The sequence below is a fragment of the Chelonoidis abingdonii genome, chromosome 26 (genome assembly GCF_003597395.2).
Source record: "Chelonoidis abingdonii isolate Lonesome George chromosome 26, CheloAbing_2.0, whole genome shotgun sequence".
In the NCBI taxonomy this organism is placed as follows: Eukaryota; Metazoa; Chordata; order Testudines; family Testudinidae; genus Chelonoidis; species Chelonoidis abingdonii.
The window spans coordinates 1,726,106-1,753,764 of NC_133794.1; the positions used below are offsets into that span (position 1 = coordinate 1,726,106).

Genomic DNA, 27,659 nt, shown 5'->3' on the forward strand with positions numbered 1-27,659 from the left:
TAGCCGACCCTCCCCTGTAATTGACTGCGAGCCTGTCTCTTGATAGGCTCCAGGAGGGCAAAGCGCTGAGGCGATTGGCGCGCCGATCCGTCATTCCGGCGCACTTGGCTGGCTTCCGATTGGTAGGAGCCTTGTCACGCGTTTCAGTTTCCATGGGGACGCTTGGGGCGGGTTAATAAGCAGGAGGGCGGGAAGTCGAGCCCCCGCCCAGCGTTGATTGTCTGGATCTCTGCGGCCTGGCTTCTGCGATTGGCCGTTCCGCCTGGTCGGACCCCGCCCCCCAGATGAGAGTGGAGGCAAATCACGTGAGCGGAGCAGGTGCCAGGCGGTGGTAGCGGCGGCTGGAGCGTGAGGAACTATGAAGCACTATGAGGTGAGGAGGAGGCCGTGGCCCCGCAACGCTCGACCGCAAGGGCTACCCTCTGCGGGCCCTCACGCAGCCCGACAGCGAGAGAACCGGGCCCTTAGCGCTGCGCCCTGAGAGGTGGTGGGCGGCCAATGCGCACGCGCCAGGTCTGTCAGAAGGCGCTAATGCGCATGCGTAAGGAGCGAAGACTGTGTCGGGGAGGTGGGAGTGCGCATGCGTTCAGCTGATCTAGCTACGCGCTTTTGTACGCACATGCGCTTAGCGAATGGTGTGCGTGGGAGGGGTGAGAGCACGCATGCGCACATGGTGGAAAAGGGACTGGTGGGCATGCGTTGGATAGCTGTATTTCTGTCGCAGGCAAGGGGGGGCGCTGGCTGGGGGACAGCGGTGGGGGTAGAGCTCCCCCGTCCTTCGCAGGCTGCTTGCCCTTGATTGTCGCAGTTGCTAGCAGCTTGCGTGCACGTGCTACTGTCTGCACACCCCTTCCCCCAGCAGGGGCATCCCCAGAGTCACAGGTTCCTGCTGGCTCCACCGCTGGTTGAGCCTGTTTTCATTCACTGCCCAGCTAACTCACTAACAGGGCAGTTGCATTGCTCAGAACCATCCTCTGCGTGTGGCGGAATTTAGTGCTGGCTGGACAGCACTGGGCGCCCCTGACCCCTAAGTAGGTGCAGCACTGGCAGCCTCAGTATTTCTCCAGTATCTTCCCTTACCAGTGTAGAGGGGGATTTGGGCTCTGTGGCTGTTTCAGGCCTGGGAGACGCATCAGATGGTAACTTGGCATCTCTGTTGGGCTGGATTTCTGCTTGTGTTCCCTTGAACCATCCAGTATCTCAACCCTGTGACCTCCCTCCCTCCGCCCTCTTCAAATAAAAAATGTACCTTTTCTCAGGAGGAGGAGCAGGTTTCTGTAAACTACCTGAGCTACTCCTATAAAGAGAGGTTGCTGAACTCAGCTCGGACAGCTATGGGGAGAGGAGGTCACAGCAATTCTTGCTCTTGCTTCGTAAACAGATATATACCCAGATATGCAGGGCTATTAATATTGGCTGTAAGTACAGCTCTCCCAGCAAGCTCAGCAGTTTGTCAAATGCTTCACGGGGCAAACTGTCCCAATAGAATATTGAATGTAGGGCATAAAGTAGGGGAAGATTTAAAAACCCCCACATCTGCTTTTTTGATCTGGGAGGAGAATCTGGAGTGCGGCAGGCCATCCTGCAAACTGAACGTTGTACTCCTATCTCTTCCCATCCTGAAGGACAGATGTGTGTGCATGGACATGCTCTTCCTAATTTGCTGACAAGGCCAGAGCTGGTTACCTCGTGCAGGTCAGCTAATGTCAGTTGTGTCTTAACACCCTCTCTTTACCTCTACTGACAATGGCAGGTGAACCTTTTATGCCTATTTAATGATCCTTGGTAGTTATACTAATAAGGATACAGGTATTTGAAAGCTGTAGGCACACCTAGGGATGAGATGACAACCACATGGTGAAAATTAAAAGCTGCACAAAGAGATGTAGGAGTTGTGCTGCTCCTAGCAGTTTGGGCTGTTATCTGCATGCATATCAGAGAGGACAAAGGTCTCCTGCATCAGACCTGTGTGGGCAGTTCTATGCTTGTCTTATTGCCTTGTCACAGCTCTGTGCCTTTTGGGTCACCTCCCTGAACATAGAAAAGGGAAGATCCATCTGTTCCCCAAAGCCTGGGGTTCTGGGATTTCCCTGGCAAGGAGGACTCCCCAAAAGACAGCTGTATTTTCAGTTCAGAAAACAGGTACCTGTGCATTACTTTCTGTTGACCTCATGGAACTAGTTAAGGAATCCTGATTTGTGTCCTCTGACTCTAGATTGTCTCAGTGGGATTGCCACTAAACACATTTTTATATGGTTCCCAACCTATGTTAATGGGCACCACGGAGTCCAGCAAAAATGGAAGGGAAGTGCAGGGACCTTTGTCACATGGAGTCTGTCACAGCTCTTCCAGTGGAAGGGTTCCACGCCAAGGGAGAAATAGCCTGAGGCACCCTCTCTGTAGCTGTATCTTGCTTATTTATAGTGTCAGTCTCTAGTTTATAAGCCCTGATTTTACTCCCACCACAGAGGAGTTGGGAGAAATTGTGGAAGGCTGGTTGGATTGGGTGTGGCGTGTGATCTGACTAACCGGACCAGGGTCTCTAAAGTTACGATGGGAGCTCCTCATTACTTTGCAGCCCTGAAAATGCTTGTTACTGTTCTAGTCTAGTAAGTCTTGTTCTCCCAGTCAGTGGGAGTAAGGGACTCTCCCACCTGCATGTTACAGCTAGCAGAACATTCAGCAGGGGAGTGATAATGGAAGGTGGAGTCTTGTGCTCCTAGGTAACTGGTTTAAATCCAGCCCTGGTTGGTAGTGACTGAAAAAATCTTATTTGCCATCTTACTGGCTTTCAGTGACCCGTGTGTGAAACAAATTTGTTGGGTTACAGTCCAGTTCCCATGAGTCAAGCATCCATGTCACTGACCCCCATACGGACACTATTTGGTGCCTTAGCTGACAGCTTCAACAGAGACAGCAATGATCCATAGATTCCAAGGTCTAAAGGGGCCACTGTGATCATCTAATCTGCTCTCCTGTAGAACACAGGCCAGAGAAAGTCCCCAAAATAATTCAAATCAGCTGCAGAAAACTGACTTCCCTTCTTGTCTCAAATAAAGGCTGAGGATGTTTCCAGGAGAGGGAAGCTTGCAGTGCCACTGCCAGTCCTGTTCAGGGCACGTTTACAGTAGCACAAAATGTGCTTCATTAACAACCGTGTATTTAAAAATCTCAAGGTTCCTTTACTCTTGTTCTTAGTCAGCACTTGACTGTGCTGGGAGGATCAGGGAAACCCACAGAAGTCAGTTAGGTAATGAAACCTCTGAAACACCAGTTCAAACTACTTTTTTTGTAAGAGAGGCAAACTTTGAGTGTCCCTGAGAATGTTATTGTGAGCTCTTTGGAGCTTTTAGTTCTGTGTTTGTGTAGCACCTAGTACAAAGGAGTCCTGGTCCGGGAGGACTACGGCTGCGAGGTCCTGGCACAGTATATATAATGTTGTGTGGTTGCTTTGAGCCGAGGGGATGTGTGGAGAGGGAGAAGAGCTCCCAGTAATGGTCCGTTTGTGAGGGCTTGCACTAGGTAATCAGTAAAACAATCTGTATCACTGGTTACTGATGAAATTCTTGAAATATACTGAATCTTGCTTCCTTCTTCAAGGTGACACTTCAGCACATCTCACTCATGCTGCCTGTGTATAAATGGTGTAAAGGGATCCCCCAGGCTAGCTTAGATTTTGCAATAAGCGTTCTTTCTCTCTCCTGTTATTGCTAAGAGTGGAGCAATATGGTAGAGGCGTGGTAATTGCTCCATAATTAAAGTTGCAGCTGACTTTGCATTTTTGGCCTCGCCATTAAAATCTACCAAGTAACTTACTATGTGAGACCAATGTGACTTTAAGTTTAACTTTTCTACCAGACTGGCAGTGAATTGAATGGGATTTCTGTGATAAGGAGGTGCTCAGAGTTCAAAAAGTCTTAATGTTTTTGTGCCACTTCGTAGCAAAAAGCAGGAGAGAAACAATTTGGCTAGCTGGACTCCCCTCAGTGAGACCTAGTGACCAAATCAATTGAGTTCATTTAAAATCTACTTTCAGGGTATTACCGTGTGTGTGTGTGTGTGTGTGTGTGTGTGTGTGTAAACTAGTGCATCTCCTCTGAATGTCCTGGTTCTTGTACCAGTAGAGTCTTGTTGCTGCTGTGAGCCGCAGGGAGGGGGTGAGAACCGGGTGTGTGGGGTGGCTTGTCAGGCCTGGAGGAGGGGAGATGGCCCATTGAGCCCTAGGAGGGTTGTTATGCATGCACGCTTGAGCTTTAGTTGGCTCTGTAGCCCCCTTGCGAGCCTTCTGATGGGAGACTCCTCTTCATGCTGGATCGCCTGCTGGGATCAGCTGGGCCTATCTCACCTAATCGATTTGCTGCCATCACAGGCACTTTGGTCTCTCTTGGTCTCCTGAGGACTGAATTGCTTTGGTCTAACTGAAATCATTGGGCTTAGTACTGAGGTATCTGGGTGAAATGAATAGCCTGTGCTCTCCAGGTCAAACTGGATGATCTAATGGTCCCTTTTGGCCTGAAACTATGAAACTTCCTGGTCTGTGTTTTATCTTCTTGTGTCTTTAGAAGACAAGCGTGTCAGGACAGGGAGGCTGTCAGTTGGGCATATCAGACCCACTGCATAGTTGGATCTAGCTCCAGGGAATTCTAGTGGTGAAGCTGCCTGCGTGACTTTACCAGCTAATATTTCAAGTCTTCTGGAGCTAACAAGCAGTGCACTACTTCCCGCTTCTGCATACTAATGTACTGCCGGCTTCACCTCTTAGAGACAGTGTAAAGGAATGGCTGTTGTGGTAAGGCTGTCAAAGCATATGGGAGTCAAGTAGTGTGGGGAGGAGCAAGAGGGTAATCGGAATGATGTGACTTCCATGGTTAATGCCTCCTGACCATCTGGAGGTGGAAGGAAGTGTTATATCAAATCTCATTTGAAAGCTGATGGCCTGGGGACCTCAGCTTGCGAACAACATAAAGCACTTGTTACTAGGCCTGAATGTAGCAATGTATATAGAGGACCAAAAATTAGGTGGGACAGCACACTTTCAGGAGGACAGCATATCCAGTATATAACATATATACATCTGATGAGCAGTGGTAACAGATACTGACCTCCACAGTCTTTGGAGTCATCAGTTAGGTAGCTAAGTTTAAACTCCCTAGCATGCCAAGGTCCAGTGTCTGGGTACTGGGAATCCTGGTGCCTTCTGCAAGGACTTTCTTTGCTGAGCGGCCTGGGAATTAAAGTCCTGGATGAATCACAGTGTGCAAACAAGTGTCAAACAGTGTCACTTTAACAAACAACTGATGGTCCCTTTGCCTTTGTATTCCTTGAACAACCCCTCCCCTAAGGCAGCGTTCAGAGTGCAAGGCAAGGGTTTTAAAAATCTTTTAAAGAGAGAAAAACTGCTTAAGATGCCAAATTATTAAGTGTGGAATTGGGGTGTCTAACGCTGCTCCAGATGAAAGAAGCAAAGGGTCTTCCAAACATTGAGTCTTTGCGGTGTGTAAAGGCCTGGAAGGTCAGGAGGTTTTGTGTTGGGGTTGGATTTTTTTTTTTTTTTTTAATACTCTATTACCTTCAAAATATCGGGTTAATCTGTCTGGTCTCCCCTGGTTTTGCTTGAGCACTCACTGTTGGTCGCAGAAATGGGGAGCTTGAAGATTCCTGTGTGAAGGTCTTAAGAGACCAACAGTCAGAATAAAAATCACTGCCCCTATTAGTCAGTTGGGATTCTCTTTTTTGGTATGTGTGGAGTCCTCATCTGCCCTGTTCCACACTTCTTAGTAGACATGACCTAACTTGTAATATTAAAACCCGACAGTGTTTTAGTAAAACACTTCAGTGTCTCTACATCCCAGAGAAACAAAGGGAACACACATTTCCCCCACTCTTCTCTGGTCACCTTGAAGAATGTTCTGGAGGAGGCAATTTTAATCTTTTCTGTGGCTAGAACATAATAGAAATTCTGGAATTTCTTGATGGAAGTGCTGCTTGGTAGTATAACTACCAAGGATCTCCCTAGCTGCTCCATGTTTGGCAGCTCCTGCTAATGCTGCCGAAGGATTAACCTGCTTGTGGGTTGCAGCGTTTGCCTTAGCAATGCAACTTCAAAAGCCAGTGCAATGCCACTGCTCATGGAGAGAGCCGCTGATGAGGCTAGAACTAATGTGGTAAGTGGCCCTAGGAATGCAGTAGAGTGATGAGACATTTCAAGACAAACTCGCAACTTGTATTACTTCTCCCAGAAGCTTCAACCAGTGTCTCTGTCCTGTTGTTAGTGTAGCCAGTCAGAAACTCTGCAGACCAGTGTGGAATTTGAGATCAGGCCTCTGACTCCTCATGTGCCAGTCACTTCACTGTCTTCTTGCCTCCATTTACCCATCCGTTAAATGGGGATAACAACCGACTTTTGTAAAGTGTGCTGCAATCCACGATGTAAAGCCCCTCTAAGTGCCAACTATTAATAGAATTTGGTTGGAGTTTTTGGGGTGATTGTCCAAAACTCCTGCTCTAAAAACTAGCAGAGAGACCTTGAATTTGGTAAATCAGAGGGACACACTCTCAATTGTTTGTTTTTAAATAAGTGCTGTAAACAGAAAGGTCTTTTCCTCATTGTTATTACTTTCCCCTGGAAGATGTTATTAAATTGCACTTGTCTCTATTCTGTTTCCTTTGCATTTCTTGTTGCTCAGACAGCAAAAGTGATTTAAATCAGTTTGTGCTGTTCATATAGTCCCTTTCACCTTCAGGTGGTTAGTAGCAATGGCTGGGTTGCAAACACCACCGGTGATGCACATCCTTAAAACAAAAAGAACGAGGAGTACTTGTGGCACCTTAGAGGCTAACAAATTAAAAACTATTTCCCTATGATAATTTTTCCTGTATTGTTACTCACACCTTCTTGTCAACTGTTTGAAATGGGCTATCCTGATTATCACTACAAAAGTATCAGAGGAGTAACTGTGTTAGTCTGGATCTGTAAAAAGCAACAAAGAGTCCCGTGACACCTTATAGACTAACAGATGTATTGCAGCATAAGCTTTTGTGGGTGAATACCCACTTCGTCAGACGCAACGTATTCACCTATGAAAGCTTATGCTCCAATACGTCTGTTAGCCTATAAGGTGCCACAGGACTTTTTGTTGCTTATCACTGCAAAAATGTTTTTTTTTTTTTTTTCTCCTGCTGATAACAGCCCACCTTAATCAATTAGTCTGTTAGAGCTGGTATGGCAACCCCCATTTTTTCATTGTGTGTGTACGTGTGTGTATTCCTATTGTATTTTCCACTGCATGCATCTGATGAAGTGGGTTTTAGCCCATGAAAGCTTATACCCAAATACGTTTTAGTCTCTAAGGTGCCACAAGGACTCCTGTTCTTTTTGCTGATACAGACTAACACGGCTACCACTCTGAAACCATTCTTAAAACAGTTGTTTGCACTTTAATTAAAATAAAATGTTTCCATGTTTCTGTAAGTTTTATATAAAAAGCTAGTTGTTATCATATTTAAAATGTTGGGCCTTGTGTCACTGGCTGTTTCATAAGTGCTCCCGGCCAGGGATTGTCTCTCACTTGTGTCTGTAGAGTGCCTGCCACAGTGGGGGTCTAATGTACTGCAGTGCCCGCCCAAAATATCTCTGCCTTGCCTGTAGTGGTGCGACTACTTCAGTGATGTGATGGGAAGGTTAGTGTGTAATTACTCCTCAGACCCAGATGAGGGTGTTGGAGTCCCTTTAGCACTAGGTCAGTCATGTGGACGCAAGGGGGTGCTGTTGGCTGTTTGATGCCAATCAGATGTTTTTTGATATATTCTATTTTCAGTTAGGTCCTATCCTGCCCTGGCTTAGCATGGTATTTAGCAATAAAAGCCCTCCTGAAACAGGAGCCCAGCTTGATAAGCATTTATGTAAACTGTAGAGACAGGCCTAGTGGTTTTTTTTTTTTTTTTAATGTTGCAACTTAATCGTGCTTTTGGTTATCTGCACCGCTTGGGATCAGTGGCTCCATAGAAAGCAGGGTGCGGCTGATGCTGGGGAGTGGACACAGCTGCCTAATTCCAAAATACAGGTGGGAGGGATAGCTCAGTGGTTTGAGCATTTGGCCTGCTAAACTCAGGGTTGTGAGTTCAGTCTATGAGGGGGCCACTTAGGGATCTGGGGCAAAATCACTTTGGTCCTGCTAGTGAAGGCAGGGGGCTGGACTCAATGACCTTTCAGGGTCTCTTCCAGTTCTATGAGATAGGTATATCTCCATATGTTAGTCACGCTTGGATTCTGACATCTTACAAAGCCTCTGAGACCAGTGTCTCCCCAAACACCAGGACTGCCCCTGTTCCAGGGCCCATCTTTGCTGGCTCTGTTTGTTCTGGGTTTCATACCCCCTAAAGAAGCTGCTGGCTGGTGAAATTGACAACTGACTGGCTGAGCACCTGTGCCTATCAGGAATGCATCCTTCCCCAAAGCCTGTTAAATGTTAACCCGCTGCTCTCTCCCACCTGAGACCCCCCCACTTCTGCAAGTGTCCTTGAGCCAGTTCTCTCCTGTCAGCAGAGTCCAGTTGGAGAGGCAGGCACCCTTTTCCCTTGCCCTGCCATGGTGCCCACTGAAATCATCCTGAGCATCGGTGGTCTAGCGGTGGCAGGTGCTAGCCGAGAACTTTGGAGACCCCGTTTCATTTCCTTGCACTGCTGCTGACTTTCTGCATGACCTTGGACAAGTCACTTCGTCTCTGTGTCTCAGTTCCCCATCTGTATAATGGGGATAATGGCACTGCCCTGCCTCACAGGGGGATGGTGAGGATAAATACATTAAAGATTGTGAGATGCTGGGGTACTATGGTAACAGGGCCAGATAAGATGTCTCCCCACCCCTTGCTTACCGTGGACTTCAGGACTCTTTCCACAATCAGTTATGTGATTGCTCAGAAAGACCCTCTTGCCGGAAAATGTCTCTGGCTGTGGCTTGTGCTGAGGTTTCCATTATTGCTGCCCTCTGCAGAGTCCTGTAACTGTGCTTTGCTCCCAGGCAAAGCTCCCAAGCTCTGCCAAGACAAACACCTGTTGCTTGCTATAAATTGAGAGCCAGCAATGCTATTAAATAAATATCATAAAGCAGTCTAAAAGAGCTGCCACTGCTACTTCACTGCATGCAAAATCAAGCTCTGCTGTCAGTTACAATAATCACAGGGCAATTTAAGGGGCTGGATTAATGACTTATTTGGAGCCAGATGATATATATTTTTTTTAAAAACCAAGATTTAATTGAGGCACCAAAATAAGGGGCTTGGTTTTTTAAAGCACTCAGCACACGGGGTTGCGAGCACGTTGGGTGCTGAACTCTGGCCTGTGGTCCTGTAAACTTTGCACATGATGTTTTGTGCAGCTAGAAAGATACAGTGCAAATCCGAGGGCCACATTCTGCTTTCTTAATCTTTGGTAACTGCTGGAGATGATGGAGTTGCGCCAGATTTTGCAGGGTATAAATGAGAGGAGAATCTGGCTCTAAAAAATAAGAACTCAAGACAGCACAGGACTGGACTTCAGAGGGAAAGGAGTCTGGTCTTAAGGAGACTGAGTGACAATGATTGTGAAATGCTCAGGGAGGTTAGAGAGGCTACAAAACCAGAAAGTGCAGTAATAATGGGTGACTTCAACTTGCCTCATATTGACTGGGTAAATGTCCCCTGAAAGTGTGATGCAGAGAGAAAATTTCTAGACACCATAAATGACGGCTTCCTGGAGCAGCTAGTCCTGGGAACCCACAAGGGGAGAGGTAATTCTTGATTCACAGGATCTGGTCTAAGCGGCTACATCTGAACCGCTTGGTAATTGTGACCATAAAGTGGTTAAATCTAACATCCCTGTGGGGGGATGATACCAAAAAATCCCACTATGGTAACATTTAACTTTAAAAAGGGGAACTGCACAAGAATGAAGATGCTTGTTAGAAATTAAAAGGAGCTGTCACAGGGTTAAATGCCTGCAAGCAGTATGGGACTATTTAAAAACACCATAATAGAGGCTCAGACTAACTGTATACCCCAAATCACAAAAGACTAAGAGGACCAAAAAAATGCCATCGTGGCTAAACAGTGGAGTACTGAAGGCTGTTAGAGGCTATGGGTATGTCTAATCACAGTTAAAAACCTGCGGCTGGTTCATGCCAACTGGTTCACGCTCATGGGGCTTGGGCTAAGAGGCTGTTTAATTGCAGAGTAGATGTTTAGGCTCGAGTTGGAGTCTCAGCTCTAGGACCCTGCAAAGTGGGACAGTCCCAGACCTGTGGGCAGCCTGAGCTGGAAGTCTGCACCACATCCAGCTCCATGAGCCTGAACCTTGTGAGCCTGAGTCAGCTGGCAGGGGCTAGCCGTGGGTGTCTAACTGCAGTGTAAACATACCCAGAAAGACACCTTTTAAAACTTGGAACTCAGATCCTGGTAAGGATAATAGGAAGGAGCACAAACTCTGGCAGGGGATGTGTAAAAGTATAAGAAGACAGGGGAAGGAAGAATTTGAGAAGCAACTTGCTAAAGATGCAAAAACTGACAGTAAGAATTTTTTTAAGAAACAGAAGCCTGCCAAAAAGGTAGTGGGGCCACTAGATGACCAAGGTTTTAAGGGAGTGTTCAGGGAACACAAACAAGGCCACTACAGAGAACGTAGGGGAGATCTCCACAACAGAGCTCTCCTTTTTGGGGAACAGATCTGAAGTGCTTCCTCCACACTGGTGAGTCAATAGCAGAGGTTTTAGAACAAATTGAAAAATAGTAATAGAAGTCACCAGGACCCGATGGTATTCACCCAAGAGTTCTGAAGGAACTCAAATGCAGTATGTAACATATCACTGAAACAAGCCTCTGTACCAAATGACTGGAAGGTAGCTAAGGGCTCAAAAGGTGATCCTGATGATTACAGGCCATTAAACCTAACTTCAGTCCCTGGCTAATTGGTTGAAACTATAGTAAACAACAGAATTATCAGATTCATAGATGAACATGATTTGTTGGGAGAAGAGGCAACACAGTTTTTGTAAAGGGAAGTGATGACTCACCTATCTATTAGAATTCTTTGAGGGAGTTAACAAGCATGTGGATAAGGCTGGTCCAGGGGATATAATGTACTTGGACTTTAAGAAAGTCTTTGACAAAGTGGCTCTCCAAAGGCTCTTAAGGAATCTGAGTAGTCATGGAATAAGAGGGAAGGTCCTGTCATGGATCAGTAACTGGTTAAAAGATAGGAAATGAAGGGTAGAAATAAATGCGTCAGTTTTCATAATGGGGAGAGGTTAACAGCAGGGTCCCCCAAAGATCTGTACTGGGGCCCGTGCTGGTCAACATATTCATTAATGATCTGGAAAAGGCAGTGAATAGCAAAGAGGCAAAGTTTGCACCTGATCCAAAATTATTCAAGACCGTTAAGTCCAAAGTTGAGTGCGAAGAGTTACAAAGGGGTTCCACACAATTGGGTGACTGGGCAACAACCAAATAGCAGATGAAATTCAACACTGATAAGTGAAAAAAATAATGCATATTGGAAAAAATAATCTCAGCAGTGTGATTCCCACCGCCAGTCAGTGGAAAAACACTCGTATCATCATGGAGTCCAGTACCAATGTACTGTCAGATGTCCCTGCTGCCATAACTCAGAGGCTGTTTGCAGCATCGCAGGAAAGTGGGAGATTAGCGTCTTCAAAGACCTATTGTTTTCCCTAATGGCTCTTCCCAACCTGCTGTCCAGACTGATTGCATTCTGTGGAGTGGGCGTTCCCAAGGTGTAAATACATTTGTAATAGATGCAGAGACAATATTCCTGACTTCAGACACAAAACTGATACATGCATACAAATAGGATAATCATATTCAGTAAATCATAACCTTTCCAATGATCTCTCAGATTACCCATCTTGCATAGAACACATCTTAGTTATGCCATAATCATATCATATATAACAATATCTCTAAGAAGAATATGGGGGTGCAGCGTCACAGTAAGAGCTCTTGAAAATCTGGCCCTGCAATAATGCTTTCAAAGCACTTTGCAACCGTTAATGAATTAAACTTCAACCCTTTGAGCTAGTTCAGTATCACCACCTCCATTTTACAGAGGGAGAAACTGAGGCACAGAGAGGTGAAAGGACTTGATCAATGTCAAATCTGGGAGTAGAACCTAGCAGTCTTGACCTCCCCACTCCTGTACTTTAGCCTAAAGCTCATCCCTTCCTTGCGCCCTTAGCAACCAGGGTGGATTTGATTTAAATCACTAGTCAGGAAGACTCAATTTTAATCATGGTTTTCTACATGAAAGTGCATTTGTGTTATAACCTTAATGCATATTTTTCACAACTCAGAGATAAGATGTATGTTTCATTTTTAAGAGGTACACACTATGCATTTTTAAACTGTGATTTATTTTGAAAATCTTTCAGATGAGTTTTACAGCTATATCAGAAAATGAATGATTGTTTGGTTATTTCATTTGCCAAAGGTAATTGAAGCAGATATTTATGAAGTCATTGGGAGGTGAACTATCTCCAATTCATCATTAATATTTGGAGGATTTTCTTGCCATGCTGTATTAGGAGGAGAACATCTCCAGACAGATATTTAAATTGTTTTATTTAACTAAAACAACAATGTTAAGTATTCTGGATTTTTTTCTTCAACAGCAAACATAATATTTTAACAAAACAAGCATATGTCCCTCACTTCTCACATTTATCTTCAGACTTCTTCTCCTTGTCCAGATCTACTCCGCCCCCAACAATCTTCTATTCATTGAACTTTTTGAAACTTTGCACTTACAGAGCGACGTAAAGAATTGACTCTGTGTACACAAATTTGCAGAGGGACAATAGAGTTGAGGTATGTTTTCTCACCTCTATATATTATTGATTTATTTAAAAACATTTTTGATGTTAACAAGCATGTTACCCCTGGAGACACAAATCCACAGTTTGAGAACTGCAAAACTAAGCATCTCTGATGGTATCTTCTAGACTGAGCACTTAGTCCCAGTGGGTAGATAGAAAGATTAACCTAAATAATCTATACAGAAGCCCCTGGAACCCCATAAGATTGGGTCCCTAATCCATGAACTATTGGAGCTCATTTACAAAACTTTTCTTAAACATTACATGAATATATTGTCTCATACTATAGAATTTATAATCCATTTTCCATGATGAGAGAGATCTTTGAGCTATAATGTATCTTAATTAAAACTATCTTTAGATAAAATGCTTTTTGAGGGGAAAAAACTTATCAAAAACATCCAATTTAAATTAAAAAATTGAATTTTTAAAAAATATTTCTTTTTAAAATCATTGATTTTTATTCACCCTGTCCGAAACTATCTGCCTGACTGTCAAAAGACAGGCTACTGGGATAGATGCAGCATTGACCCAATCCAGCAGGGCTGTTCTTGTATGTTCTTTTACGAAGATAATTCCAGAACAAGTCTTTTCTGTATCGGCTCTTTTCTCAAACACCTTCCTCACTCCACTGGCTGATGATTCTACTGTTCTATGATGCTTTTGTCCTCTAAAAATAACTTCTTTTTCTCCTGTTTTAATGGACAAGTTTTCAGAACTAACTTGGGTGTCTATAGCTCTTCCTTCTACCCTGCTGCTATTTCAAATGCACCCACAGGGGATGGGAAAATAACTCTCACCGCCAATATATGTCTGGGATAAGTGCCATCCACCTGCCAAGATATAGATCACTGCAAGTCCCCAAACACCTCCAGCGTGCTGTAATTCTGATCCCAAGTTCCAAGTTTGTACAGGCTGCGTATGTGTAACATGGGCCAAATTCTGCTCTCACTTATACAGATGTAAATCTAGTATAATCTTGCTCCAGTGGATTTGCAATGATGTAACTGAGCTCATAGCATGGTTGTCGCTTTCCACATGTGGGCTGAGCACAGAGGGAGGAGAAGCAAACTTGAGTCAGAGTGAAAAACGCTATGGTGAGCCCTGAGCGAATGGAATGCAGAACTGTGCTGCTCCTTACACCTCACAAGGTGGAACAGATTACAGGGCGATGTCTGCCTTGGAAACAGTCCCCGGGCCTTTGCTGCGAGCCCCCCTCTGCACAGAGGAGGGGATTTCTGAGGTTCAGAAGTTCAAGGAGCATCTGCTGGTCAGGCACAGACTGAGGCTGTTTATGTTCCCAATTAGCAGGCGTTAAGGGATAAAGTTCCCACATTCCAGTGCTGTATGTGGTTACCCTTGAAGGGGGGAAGGGGCTGAGTCTGCCCCAGAAGAGGTCTCCCATGTCTCTGAGCTCACCCTATTCAGAGGGAGTGGCCCCTGATGCAGCTCTCTGCCTTGTGGGCCGTGACTGGCTCTCGCAGACAAGGATTTTTGATGTGTGTCACTTTCCTGCTTTCTGCTCCATGCCCTTTGGGGCTTGTGGATTTTGCAATGCGCGTCCCATTGGCATAAGCAAAGGCTAGTAGGAAAGAGCTGAAGTCCAGTGGCCCTTCCTTCAGTGCTTTGAAGGCTGCAGAGCCCACTGTTTGCTGGCATCAGGCCTGTACTAACATGGCCATGTTGTAGGATCTTCCTTATAAACAGCTCTGCTGCGTTCTTCTGATGAGTCACTTAACAGGGATCTGCAAGTGGGGATGGGTTGGGAGGGAGTTGGGCTTGTGCCTTTATTTGCTTTTTTGAAAGTTTATCTCACAAGTTTTTTTTCCCACTTAGTGTCCCCACCCCCCCAAAAATATCATGACTGTCTAGCCTTCTCTTCCTGTCTTATGCTGCAGTCCTCACGGAGGACCAGAGAGCTAACCTGGGAGCTTTCTCATTGAACTGGTTGGGGTTTTGGATGAAGGTGCCAAACAGTTACCAAAGAACGTTACTTCCCACTCTTTGTTCGGCTTTCACGTTAAATTGCTGTTGCGCAAAAGCAACATTTTCAGTGGGCTGAATGCAAATCATTTCTCCGTGCTCAGGTTTCACATCCTTGGTGTTTGTGATATAGTCCTCTGACAAGTTCTCCATCCATTGGGTCTTCCAGGAAAAATTAGACCCAAACTTCTATTGTTAATTTAACACCCTGTTTTTTTCCTTTTAAAGAAGCCATGTACCTCCAGTCTCTACTTTTCCATCCTCCTTTTCTGTAATGTACTGGATTCATTGTCTTCTGCAACTTTTGCTCTCTCTCCTCATTTAAGCTGATCCTTCTGGGGTCTCTGCTAGTGGAGGAAGATATTTGGGTTTGCACCCCCACATTCAGCCTTCGATTTCTCTCTGTCTGCACTCTTCAGTTTGGAGCATGGTCTTTGTAGCCCCTTAAAACCAGATTCTTATGGGACAGGTGCAACCAGTGATAAAATGAATCAAATGGTGAAAGGAAGGATCTGTGCAAGGGAGGCTTTGGGAATCGAGCATTGCATGACTCCACTGCTATCCAGCAACCTAGAGAAGGGTGATTGCGGTGTAGGTCCCTTTTAGGGTACTGGCGTCTGAACAACTCAAGGACTGCTGAGGCTGCTTCTGGAGGGGCGCCTTGACCAGGCCCCCTTGCTGTCAGGAGGGGTTTCATGCATGATGGAGCTTCCAAGGCAGGGAGAGCTGGAGACTCCTCCAGGGGGGATCTGGCCTCCAGTTAATTTACCAAAAAGTGTCTCCTGAACCCAGCACTTTATATAGATTGGTCATAGCTTCTCTAGTTGGTTCTCGATTCTAAGGTCTGCCTGCTGCTAATATCTGCTTGGTGCTACAGCTAGTGAGGGGACTTCTGAGCAGTCGTTGTCACAGCACTAAAGTGACAGTGGCTGTCTGTCTCTGTCCTTGTTAGAACACCCTTTCTGGTAGCTGTCAAGAATGTCCTAGAAACAGCAGCTCCGCAGGTGCTCTGCAGTCAGCCTGCCAAAGCAGGCCTTACCCAGGGCTGGGTTTTTCCATGGATGGGGCCCCTTCCATTCTGGGGTCAGCAGTTCAGTGGAACTGCCTCTGAGACCCTCTGCTCTAGCAGATCAGGGTAAATGAGGCTTTTAGAGATGCAGCTTCCTGATGGCCAAACAGCCTCGTGCGCGGGCGCTGAGTGTGCACCACACTCCCTAGCCTAAGGGGACACGGCGTGCTAAAAGGGGCCGAGGTGAAGCTGTGTTTCAGGCGGGAGCACCTCCTGCCCTATGGTAGCTATAACTTATACTGACCCCCACTAGCTGCTGACGGTTACAATCCTCCAACAGAAGGGTTCCTTCATTGTCCAGCCCATGGTACCCAGCAAAGAGAATGTTGCTCCTTTAGGAGAACTTCCCCTGTGTGGATGAGCCTGTCCCTATATTAAAGCCCTCACATGCACTGGCCACGAGATCCAGTCCACATCCCAGAAGTCCCTGCACCTTTCACCAGTACGGAGCTAGCTCGTGCTTCTTACAGGAATATGATCAGCTCATCTCGTCATTCAGTGTCGACTAGAAGAGAGCCTGGTAACTGGGGAAATAGAACTCCCTCTCCATCCCGGCTCTGTCCTGGGCCTTGTCTCCACTCTGGGGAATAGCCTCAGTTCAGGAACTGGTGTAGCTGACCCTTAAGCACAGACAAGAGCACGCTGAGCTTTGCATCTGGTTCTGAGACTATACATGGATTCTGGGTTCTGCTCCCAGCATACACTGAGCCGCAGCTGCCTGACGCTTTACCACATGCCACGCCCTCCACTGCTGGCCAGTCTTCCCCGTATAAACATGGTTGAAACAGTCCACAGCTTCCTGAGGGCTTTGGCTCTCTGCCCTGCAGCACACACTGTTCCAGACGCTGTGTGCTGAGCCTATGATCCCCCTGCAACCAGTGTCTGTAGGAATGCTCCAGCCTCTCCCCAACCATGCCTGGATTCTGTCCTTCCCTAAGAATCTCCCTTCTATGGGTCCTGGGAAGATTAGTATTCAACATACTGAGCATGCTGGCTGGGCCCAGCAGCGAATCCCTCTCAGAAGCCCACATACCAGATGCTCCCTTCTGAAGCATGTGCCAGTTCTGCTGTCTCCATCCTGGGGAGCAGCAATGTTTCCAGTGGTTAGAGCCGGGGGTGTGTGTGTGTGTGTGTGTGTGTGTGTGGAAGTTGGGAGATCTGGGTTCTGTTTCTGGCCCCACCCTGAAGGACTGTGAGACCGTGGGTATGTCATTTTGTGCCTCAGTTTCCCCCTCTGTGAAATGAGGATAATGATACTGACCCACCTTTGAGATTCTCAGATGAAGAATGCTGCCTAGGTGAAAATTCCTGTCTTCACTTGTGGGGCAGCTGGCTCCTCCCCAGACACCTGTTTGTCCTTCCTAGTCACTAGCCTGGACTTTGGAGTCTGAGTCATAGTGTCAGCTGTTGCTGGAAAACCGCAGTCCATCTGTATAGTAATGGCATGTGCCATTTACACCAGAGCAGCTTCACCCTACGCCCACTGATGGGCTCTTCAATAATTACAGCAAGCAGAGTTTTGGGCCCTGGGATCATGATGTGTCTGATTATTGGCAAGTTAATAATTGCTTGTGTCCCTCTGGTGTTAAGAGGCCAAAGCAGGTGGCTGGATTTCAGATGGCGCATGCTTGCTTTCTGATCCGCTCCAAGCGGCCCTGTGACTGGGGATCTCTAGGGCGAAGTTGTGCAAAAGGAGAAATATCAAATGGGCACATGTAGTTCCTGCTAGTAACATTTTAGCCTGTCTCATTGCTCGGGATACGTACCCTGCGCACATACCAGTGGGTTTTCTCCACATGCCCTTGTTTCTGTCTTCTGCTAGACCTGTTTTGAGGTTCTTGCAAGGGAGCACAGGCAGTTAGTCCAAACTCAGGGTAAACTTTCTCAGTACCCAGATTGGTGAGCTCAGTCTGTTCTGCGTAACCCACCCTGACTGCATTACAGTTAGCAACTTTTCCTCTGTAGCATGGAGTTATTTAGCAGGGATGTCCCTTACCTTTCTGTGCCCAATGGGCTGCTCCACTGGCCTTCTGCTTTGCTCTTGAAAAGCTCTGTCTCCAGTGGAGAGCCTTTTCTTTCCTACGGGGATCCCATGGGGGCCTGTAGGGTCGTGGTGTTTGAGATCGATTTCTCTGATTCCAACCACTTGCTGATCCAAGCTCTCTTGATCTGTGCCTCTGCCCGACCCCCTTCTGGTGTAAGACCCCCAGTCTGTCCCTCACGTCCAGGATCGGCTGTTTGTGTTTTCATATATTGACTGGCTCAACCGTATCTCTCCTGCTGCTTCCCCTGCATGAGATTCCTGTTGTTTCCAGAGTTTAGAGGCATATGATAAACCACCCTAGCCTCTAGAGCCCAGCTTCTATTAATACACCTGCTTGGACTCAGTCCTTCCTATCTGCTGAGAGTGCAGAACATGCGTTCCCTGCCCCCTGCAAGCAGCTATGGGCCGCATCCTTACAGAGCCACGGCTTCACGGAGACCCATCAGGAAGGAGAGAGGCTTTCTCCCCTTCTGTTTGTGGATGTGGCTGGGAAGGGGGTTCTGAGGGTGGGGGTTGGGGGGGCAGGGGAAGGAAAGGATGAGTTACAAACACATTTGCTCACGTGCACCTCTGTGCCATTTTGATCTGATTTTTGTGTAGTGTTCCCATTGAATTTAAAACCTTTCCAGTCCATGCAGAAGGGCCCCTGAGGCACAGACTGTTTGTGTTACCTTTGAGACAATGAGTTGTTCACATGTTGGGGAGCCTCCAGGTGCATGTGACACAGTCCCTGTCCCTTTCTTTCCCGGCTTGTCTGGGGGCAGTTTTCAGGAATCCACAAGCTCAGGAATTTGTCACCTTCTCCACCTCTTCAATGCAAAGTGAAAATAATCCCAAGTGTCCCTTGCAGCTCTCCGGGGAGAGCCGCAGGAAATGGTACTCTCTGCCCTCTGAATTCTGCAGATACCCAGAACTCCCCGACAGCTGGGAGAGCGCTAACTGAACCCCCCCACAGCTGTGAACTTTGAACTGTTTCATCATAATTAATAGTTCAGAATGTCAATGAGCAGAAGCAGCAGGAGAAGGAGAGAAACTGTCTGCTAGTTTTTGTAACCCTGTAATCTTTGCATGAGCATTTAAGGCTTTTTTTTTTTTTTTTTTTTTTCCCCTGAGGTGCTGAGCACCTGCAAGTCTGGTTGAAGTCAGTGGGAGCTGAGGCAGATTCAGAACAACTACAAATCGGGCCCTAAAGCCTTTACATCCCATAAATTGGCTTATTCTTATTTGTGTTTATAGCAACACTTAGAGGCTCCAGCTGAGATCAGGGCTGCATTGTGCTAAACCATGTACAGACACTGAGGCCAGGTCTATACTATGAACTTACATCGGTGTAACTATGTCACTCAAGGGTGTGAAAAATCCACACCTCGAGCAATGCGGTTGTACTGACCTAACCTATGGTGTAGACAGCACCCCGTTGCCCTAGCTACTGCTTCTGATGGAGCTCGATTAACTATGACAGGAGACATTCTCTCACATAGGCATGATAGCATCTCCACTGAAGCACAACAGTGGCCCAGCTGCACTGGTGCAGCATTTTAAGTGTAGACCTGCCCATAATAAGACACCTCCTCTTCCCAGATAATCTATAGACCAGACAGACAGAGGGAGAGAAAACAGAGGCACAGAGATTGGAAGCGTCTGGCCCATGGTTACAGAGCAGGTTGGTGACAGAGCAAGGAGTAGAACCCAGGTCTCTTTGATGGCTAATTTCAGACCGTGGTTGCAATACTTCACCCAGGGGAGAATTGATAACGTGATTTCTGCTCCGGGCATCCTGCTGCATTCGCTGCTGCTGATGCCTTTTTTGGTTCAAGGCTGTTGGGAATCCTTCCTGCAGCTACCAAAGGTAGAAGCTCCTGTACTAACTCCTTGCTGTGTTCCAAGGAGACCTGCCTAGATTTTCTCTGTTTATCGCTTTCCACCATGTGCTCTGATTTCAGAGTAGCACCCATGTTAGTCTGTATTGGCAAAAAGAACGAGGACTACTTGTGGCACCTTACAGACTAACACACTTATTTGAGCATAAGCTTTTGTGGGCAACAGTCCACTTCATCGGATACATGAAGTGGAAAATATATATATACAGAGAACATGAAACAATGGGTGTTATCATACACACTATAAGGAGAGTGATCAGTTAAGGTGAGCTATTATCAGCAGGAGAGAGAGAATTGTTTGTAGTGGTAATGAAAATGTCCCATTTCCAGCAATTGACAAGAAGATGTGAGGAACTGGTGGGGAGAGGGGAAATAAGCATGGGGAAATAGTTTTACTTTGTGTAATGGCCCATCCACTCCCAGTCTTTATTCAAGCCTAATTTAATGGTGTCCAATTTGAAAATTTAATTCCAATTCAGCAGTCTCTCATTGGAGTCTGTTTTTAAAGTTTTTTTGTTGTAATATTGCAACTTTTAGGTCTGTAATCAAGTAGCCAGGAAGATTGAAGTGTTCTCTGACTGGGGTTTGAATGTTATAATTCTTGACATGTGATTTGTGTCCATTTATTCTTTGATATAGAGACTGTTCGGTTTGGCCAATGTACATGGCAGAGGGGCATTGCTGGCACATATCACATTGGTAGATGTGCAGGTGAATGAGCCTTTGATAGTGTGGCTGATGTGATTAGGTCCTATGATTGTATCCCCTGAATAGATATGTGGACAGAGTTGGCCATGGGCTTTGTTGCAAGGATAGGTTCCTGGGTTAGTGTGTTTGTTGTGTGGTTGCTGGTGAGTATTTGCTTCAGGTTTGGGGACTGTCTGTAAGCCAGGACTGCCCTGTCTCCCAAGATCTGTGAGAGTGATGGATTGTCCTTCCAGATAGGTTGTACACTGAGCACTGAGTTTGTCATGGGTAGGAATATGACCCAAGGGTCAGACTTCTTTTCACAGGCCATGAGCCCCTGCAGTTCCCATTGACTGCACTTGGAGTTGCAGGTGGCTGCACCTCTGAAGACTAGACTTACAACTCTCAGGGACAAACTTGGCTGTGTTGTAATTTTGTGATCCCCAGGTTGGTTGGGGGTCACCAAGTGGGGAGAGGAAGAGATCTATCTTTATTATTTAAAACACATAACTAGTGCTGTATCTTCTCCACATTTGAGATCACTGCCTTCTCCTTAAGTTCCTGAGGGTATGTCTATCTGGCTGGTAGTGATCGATCTGTTGGGGGATCGATTTATCGTGTCTAGTGTAGACACGATAAAATTGATCCCCGATTGCTCTGCCATCGAGAATTCCACCGTGCGGAAGAGGCGGAAGCAGAGTTGATGGAGGAGCAGCAGTGATTGACTCGCCGCTGTCCTCACGGCCAGATAAATCAACCTAAAATACTCTGACTTCAATAGCGTAGCTGAAGTTGCATATCTTAGGTCGACTCCCCGGCAGTGTAGACCTAGCCTATGAGATGATCTGCAAGTTTCCCATCTACTCCAACAGAATGATTAAAACTTAACGGCTGGACATCACCCAAGATCTGAAAGCTCCCTCCCTTCCTGGAGCCCAGTTCCCATGCTGCCTACTCTGAACTCAACCACGCCTTCTGCAGCTCCTTTAAAAAATGCAGTGTTAATTCAAGTGTGAACTGCCCACTCTTCTGTGCAAGCCAGTTCTAACTTTTAGCCAGTTCTCAGAAGTTTGCCTAATTGCCTGGGGAGAGGGTGGGGCATGTTTCATGTGGTAACGACATTTCATTTTTGCTCTCCAAAGAGCAGTCCCTGTTCTGTTGCTCACAGACTGGGTGTTGAAATATTGTAGGCATCTGTGCTTCTAGCTGGCAATCCTCAGACAGGCTAGTTGACGCACAGTGTCATATCCCGCACCCTTAAAAGTAGGAAACAAATACTTCTTCTTTCGGGGAAATATCCCTAACCAGGCTTAGCTTTAGGCCTTTCTGCTTAAGCCAAGGGTCAGTATCCCCTGTGTTAGCAGCACCAGAGCCCTAGTGGAGATGGTTTGTCAGCTGGTTTGGGTGTATTTTAAGCACCATCTTTTCTAACCCTGCTCAGAGGCGATCTAAGGTGCTTAGTGATGAAATGGCAGTGGCATCCCATCTCTGCAACAGTGGTATTGCTATAATATTTCCCTGGTGGAGTCAAGGCTCTAATCTGTCAGTACAAAGCTTCCACTGCTTTGATTTGTTGAAGGTGGTGGTAGGGGGTGCATTAAGAACAGGTGGGGGAGAATAGGGAAATCGAGAGAATGCAGTTACAGTGAAAAAATATACTGCATTTAAAATGCAGTGAGAAGACTAAGTCCTTCCAGCAGAAGATCTCCCCAAAGCCAGGGCCGAGCTTGTCATGTGTGCACCTGGGAATTCAGAAATTGCTGGACTGAGACAGACCTGGAGTCCATCTAGTCCTGGGTCACGTCACTGAAGCTGGCCAGTGCTAGCTGTCTATACTATACCTACTGTAATGCCATTTCCTGGTGATGGGGATGGAGATGTCTGTGAACGCAATGAGCAGCTTTTGCCTTCAAGTGGGAGGTTTTATCCTTGCCACTGTAGTTTCAAAGACAACTCTTATAAATGCCTAGGTGTGTATTTTAAACCAGCTGGCCCCTTTGTCTCAATTATATCCTGCAGCAGAGAGTTCCGCAGATGAATTATGGATGTTATTTTTTTAAGTAGCAGAGGGAAATCCATCAGTCTGTGGGGCTGATACAAACAAAACCATTACCGAGCACCATAGGGGAGATGACTGTTTAGTTCATATCTGTGTAGCACTTAATGCGATAGGTCCTCCTTCCAGATTGGGCCCTCTAGGCATTGCTGTAATGCTGACAGATAGATTTCACAGGAACGCAAACTCTTGCTGATGTGAGATTAGCACCTGATCAGCTCCTGGGTGCTTGTGGGTACTTCAGGACAGAGAGACTTTCACCAGGCTGGGTATGCTGTAGCCTGCAGCAGCCCATTTAACAACTGCAAAGTCTGAATGTGATTAACAAATCCCGGTGAATGCGAGAGGGGGGCGTTTATCCCCCAGGGTGATGGCAGTGCCTTTAAAAAGCTCCCTGGTTGGAGCCGCTTGCTTGTGAGGAGCTAGGTTCAGTTTTATATTTAGCTGGGTACCGTAGTGATTCACCTCCCTATGCTATCAGGTTACGCCTGGGAATCAGCCTACAGAGCCGAACTCTGCTCTCCCGGCTGGGTCTGGTTCATGGGGCGGCCCCTGGAACCCTCCCAGAGCAAGGGAAGATCTCAGTGAACCTCGCTGAGCCTTGGAGAAGCCGCTCCCTTAGGAATCCGCTGACTGGGACAGCCAGGGCAAAGCTGCAGGGTTGAGTCCCAGGCTCGACACGCTTCCTGGGGTTTGCTTGTAAAACTTGTGGAGAGGCATGGACGCGAATGTGGTGCCGCTGGAGGGGGGCCAGCCCCTCCTGATGAGTCTGAACAGCATGGGGCTCAAGCGTCACCCCAAGGCCATGAAATCTAAAAAGGCTGTTCTTTTCTTTGAGGTGGAGATCCTGGATGCCAAGACCAGGGACAAGCTGTGCTTCCTGGATAAGGTAGGCCTGTGCCCTGGGAGCTGGGAGGGGTGGTGGCTGCTGTGGTTATTGTAAAGATGCCCCCTGGGCCCTGAGTCATTTCTCAGTGGAGGGTGGGATTGTCCTTTCCAGAGTGAAGCACGTTCTCCCCTTCCTTAAAGCCATCCTGAAGCTCCTGGGTTCAGGACCCTCGTCTGCCTCCCAGCTACAGCCCCAAGGCAGGTGGTCATGAGCAATGACACCATGCAGCCAGGTCTCAGTCTTGGGCTTCTGAGCAGTGGGGTTTGGCCACCTTGTCCCAGCAGAAGGAAGATCCTTTGGTGCACCAAGGCCCTTATCTTTGTCCCCTTACGTGTCTTTAGAGATGCGCGCTGCATCTGCTCAGGGCTGGGAACCCCACTGCCTTGCTGAGCGGCGACTGGGGTTTTTGGTGTGTTCAGAGCGAGCCAGCAGGGGTAGGGACGGACTTTCAAAGGGCTGTGGGAGCGGAGGGCTCAGGGGACAGACCGTGGGGGACACAGACAGTTGGATCCCTTTGCAGGCTGACAGTCATTACGCACCTTAGTTGAATTTGCTGGGTCTGGGCCCAGTGCCTAGCAGACAGGCACCCACATCCCAAAGAGCTGCCAGTGGGAGTGGCCCTCTCTGGCAGCCTTAGCAGAGAGGGAGGGGATGTTGGTGTGGGAACAAACTCTGCTCTGCATGCTGCCCTGGTGCGGCCCAGCCTGTGAGTACACACAGGCGTTCAGGGTGTAAATCCAGCATCTTTCGTCAGCCTTAATGTAACACAAAATACTCCCACCTGGTGCAGGCTCAGATGCAGAGAGCTCCAGCCATGTGGCTCTGGCACCTGGGCCACATCCGGGGCTGAATTCTCATTCTGAAAAAGAGTAACTACGTTCCTGGCCTGCTGACTTTGCATGCATTTCAGGCCTGATCTGTTTACACACGTGCATTAATTTGCACTGGGCTGGCGGTGTGTGTTGGGGGTTTTCTTAGAAAGAGAACAAAACACAAACTCTCGGTTTCTTTAGTTTAACAAGGGCCTGCAGGCTGAGGTGCTTGGTGGAGTTACAGTGGCTACACAGAATGAATCCTCGTGCAGTGTGTCCGTTTGTGCTGATTCTACTTGCAACGTGTCATCCGTCAGCCACTTTATCAAATGAGATGGGGAGCCAGCGGGATCTGATGGCTAGAACCTGGGAGGGAGACTGGGATTCTAACTGGAGCTCTGCTGAAGACTTGCTGTGTGATTTGGGCTAGTCCCTTTCCCACTGTGTGCCTCAGTATCCCCCCATAAGATGGGGATAATGCTTCTCACTCGCCTTCAGAAAGTACCTTGGTCTGTGCAAAGGTGGAGGCCGGTTCTTTGGAACAGGGATGTGCCTTCCTGTGTGGTTTGTATACCTAGCACAATGGGGTCCTTGATCCTGATTGTAGCCCCCGGGTGCTGGTGCAGCATGAACAGCAGTAACGATGACAGGCACATGTTTTTAGTAGGGGTTAGCCCCGGGACCAGGCTCCCAGGGAAGGGGTGGGTTCTCTGTCTCTTGGTGCCTTTGAGACAGGCTGCCTTTCTGGATGATGCTTTACCCAGACAAGTTACTGTGCTCAGTGCGGGGTGACTGGCTGCTGTTCTGTGGCCTGTGATAGGCAGGAGGTCACATGAGAGGATCTAATGGTACCGTCTGATCTTAACATCTACGAATGAATCTATGATCCTGTGGCCTTTTTTGGGCCACTTACCAGAAGGACGCATGGAATCTCCTCTCCAGGCCAGCTACTAGATAGAGGTGACTGGCTGTGTGGGCAGTACAGAGGGCTGGGTCTGTGAGAAACTCCTCTACCCAAGAACTGCCACCTCACACAGCATGCCTAGGAAGGAGGCCCAAAGGTGCCGTCCACTGCACTTGTGCGGCTGTCCCCTTCCCAGCTTGTGAGTGCTCACACGATCTGCAGCGGCAGCTGCCTAGGTGTAAATACCTCTTCTGCCCCATCACCAGATGCAAAGAAGCTGCAGCGTTTAACGAGACATGCCAGAGCTGCCCAAACAAACCTTAGTGCCGATCCTGTATGTCCTTCATAGCAGTTGGTGTCAGCTGCCCAGCATCAGAGGCCAGCTCTCCCAGATCCGGTGAGACTCACTTCTGTGCCTCCTCCCCCTCGCCCCCCCGCCTGATCTGAGCTGTTTCCTTTCCCTCTGGAGACCAATCTTTCTGTCCTGCCACTGCAGATCTTCTCTGTTTCTGTCTCCCACCTAGCTGCTTCCCATTTTAAGCCCCACTTCTCTGCTGGCACCCATCAGTCACTGTTGCTTGCCCTTACCAAGCTAAATCCCAAAGCAGGGAGCAGCCTCATCCATGTCCCCAAATCCTAGCTGAATGGACTGACTGCCAGAGTGTCAGCGAAGGCTTGGAGTTCCCCAGGGGCTGCCCCTGTGACAGTTGCACTGACACCGCTGCTGAGAGACAGATTTTCCCCTGTCTTGGGGAGAGAAGGGCCTCGGTCAGAACCAGAGCCACCCTGCTGGCCATGTTGACTGAATCTGTCACCTTGATGAGGTGTCTCCTGGTTGCTGGCTGCTATCTGGGGATCACCAGACACAGCCAGCACCACAAGCCTGTGACTCTGTTAGCGTTGCTGCTTTGAAACGAGCTTCCCCTCGTCTTTTGCAGCATCTTCTGTGCTCAAGCAAAGGAGAGATTAATTCTTGAGCTCAGGTGCTCTCCTGCCAAAGCAGGTTGCTGTGAAGTGTCTTGGGGGCAGTGGGTGTTATAACAACCCCTTGCTCTAATCTAGCACTTTTCATGCAGTAGATCTCCAAGCACTTTACAAAGGAAGGTTGGGAGCACCATCCCCATTTTACACATGGGGAAACTGAGGCACAGAGCAGAGAAGTCACCCACTCAAGGTTGCTCAGCAGGCTAGTGTCAGAACCAGGAGTAGAACCCACAGATGAACCCCAGTCTAATGCTGTATCCAGTAGGCATCACTGCCTCCCTTGATGTCAGGTGCTTTGGCTAGCTATTGGGGAGGGCTAAAGAGGAACGATTCCCCATAAACTCAGCAGGCTTTGAAATGCAGCAGTGCTGAGGTCAGCAGCTGTGCACACGGCACCGTAGGGCCCCCATGCCAGCTTTCTCCAGGTCCAATGTTGTGGGCAAACTGGCACTGGTGGTTTAACTTTGTGCCTGGGTATGATGCCCCTCTCTGAATAAACTCAGTGTGAGTTGTAAATCCGTTCAGACTGGCAAGGAGGAAGTGGGAAACTAAATATAGAGATATGATTAAAATAATCCTGTGATGGGAGTGCTCAGAACTCCTTCGTGTGCTTTTTGCCCAAAAGGCTACCAGGGGCATTCAGCAGCAAGGCCCGAATCTCTTCCCTCTGCTGAGCTCTGGGCTGGGCAGTGGCACCTGGGAATTCACTGCTCCCTTTGCAGGTCACCCACCAAAGCCGGGAAGCACTGAGTTTCAGATCTCACTCTGTCATGCCTGCATATGTGGCAATACAGCAGGGATCAACAGTCCAGGAGCTCCTGTACCGTGCAGGCCACTATACCTTGCAGAGGCGCAGTGACTGGGATCCCAAACTTGGCTTTTTGTGGGTCCTCTAAAGTGCAGTCTTAAAAAGCACCCTGCAAAGGGAAACGGGCAGGACCCCTTTTGTGCTGCTTTTAATGAAAGGGTGTCTCTGTTTGGTTGAATGATGGGTTAAAAGATTCAGATCTCATCCACCCTGGGAGACTCTGGCTTACTGGGGCTCTGTGGGCGTTGTGACAACAAATAACAAGCAAGTGAAATCTGCTTAACAGAGAGGGGAATTAATTCCTAGACTATTTAAAAGTCTTTGGCTTTGTGGACACCTCTTCAAGGGAGCCATTTGGGAGAGAGAAAATCCCTTTCTCAAAGATTCAGCAGCCCTGGCTCTTAAGATTAATTGATATTAAGGCCAACAGGGAGCATTAGATCATTTAATCTGACCCCCTGTATAACACAGACCAGGAAATGTCGTCCAGTTCTCTTCATAGCGAGCTCAGTCAGTTTGTGTCTGACTAAAGCATCGTCCAGAAAGGGCATCAGATCAGAACCGAAGGCATCAAGAGATGGAGCATCCACCACTCCCCTTGGGACTTTGTTCCAATGGCTCCCCCCCGCACCATGTTTAAAGTTAAATGGTGCCTCCTTTCTAATGTGAGTTTGTCTGGCT

At 47.5% G+C, this 27,659-nt stretch overlaps 1 protein-coding gene and 1 long non-coding RNA gene across 5 annotated transcripts in view; one reads left to right on the plus strand and one right to left on the minus strand.

Moving 5' to 3' along the window:
• The first annotated feature begins 212 nt into the window (after positions 1–212).
• The window catches only part of TECR (trans-2,3-enoyl-CoA reductase), a 43,281-nt gene continuing 15,834 nt past the window's right edge, over positions 213–27,659 (plus strand). Inside the window, exons 1-2 of one of the 4 annotated variants that reach the window (XM_032781401.2) lie at positions 213–373; positions 23,420–23,470. In XM_032781401.2, coding sequence (XP_032637292.1) covers positions 359–373; positions 23,420–23,470 — 66 coding nt within the window. In that variant the 5' untranslated portion in view covers positions 213–358. Of the gene's footprint in view, positions 374–16,990; positions 17,018–19,645; positions 19,808–23,051; positions 23,471–27,659 lie in introns of those variants that run through there. The other 3 variants (XM_032781398.2, XM_032781399.2, XM_032781400.2) reach the window with 3 other exon arrangements.
• On the minus strand, positions 4,070–18,336 carry LOC116825407 (uncharacterized). Its single transcript, XR_004373831.1, has 3 exons — positions 17,911–18,336; positions 5,570–5,658; positions 4,070–5,224 (listed from the first exon to the last, which is right to left on the minus strand). It is a non-coding gene; the product is annotated as an uncharacterized LOC116825407 (long non-coding RNA).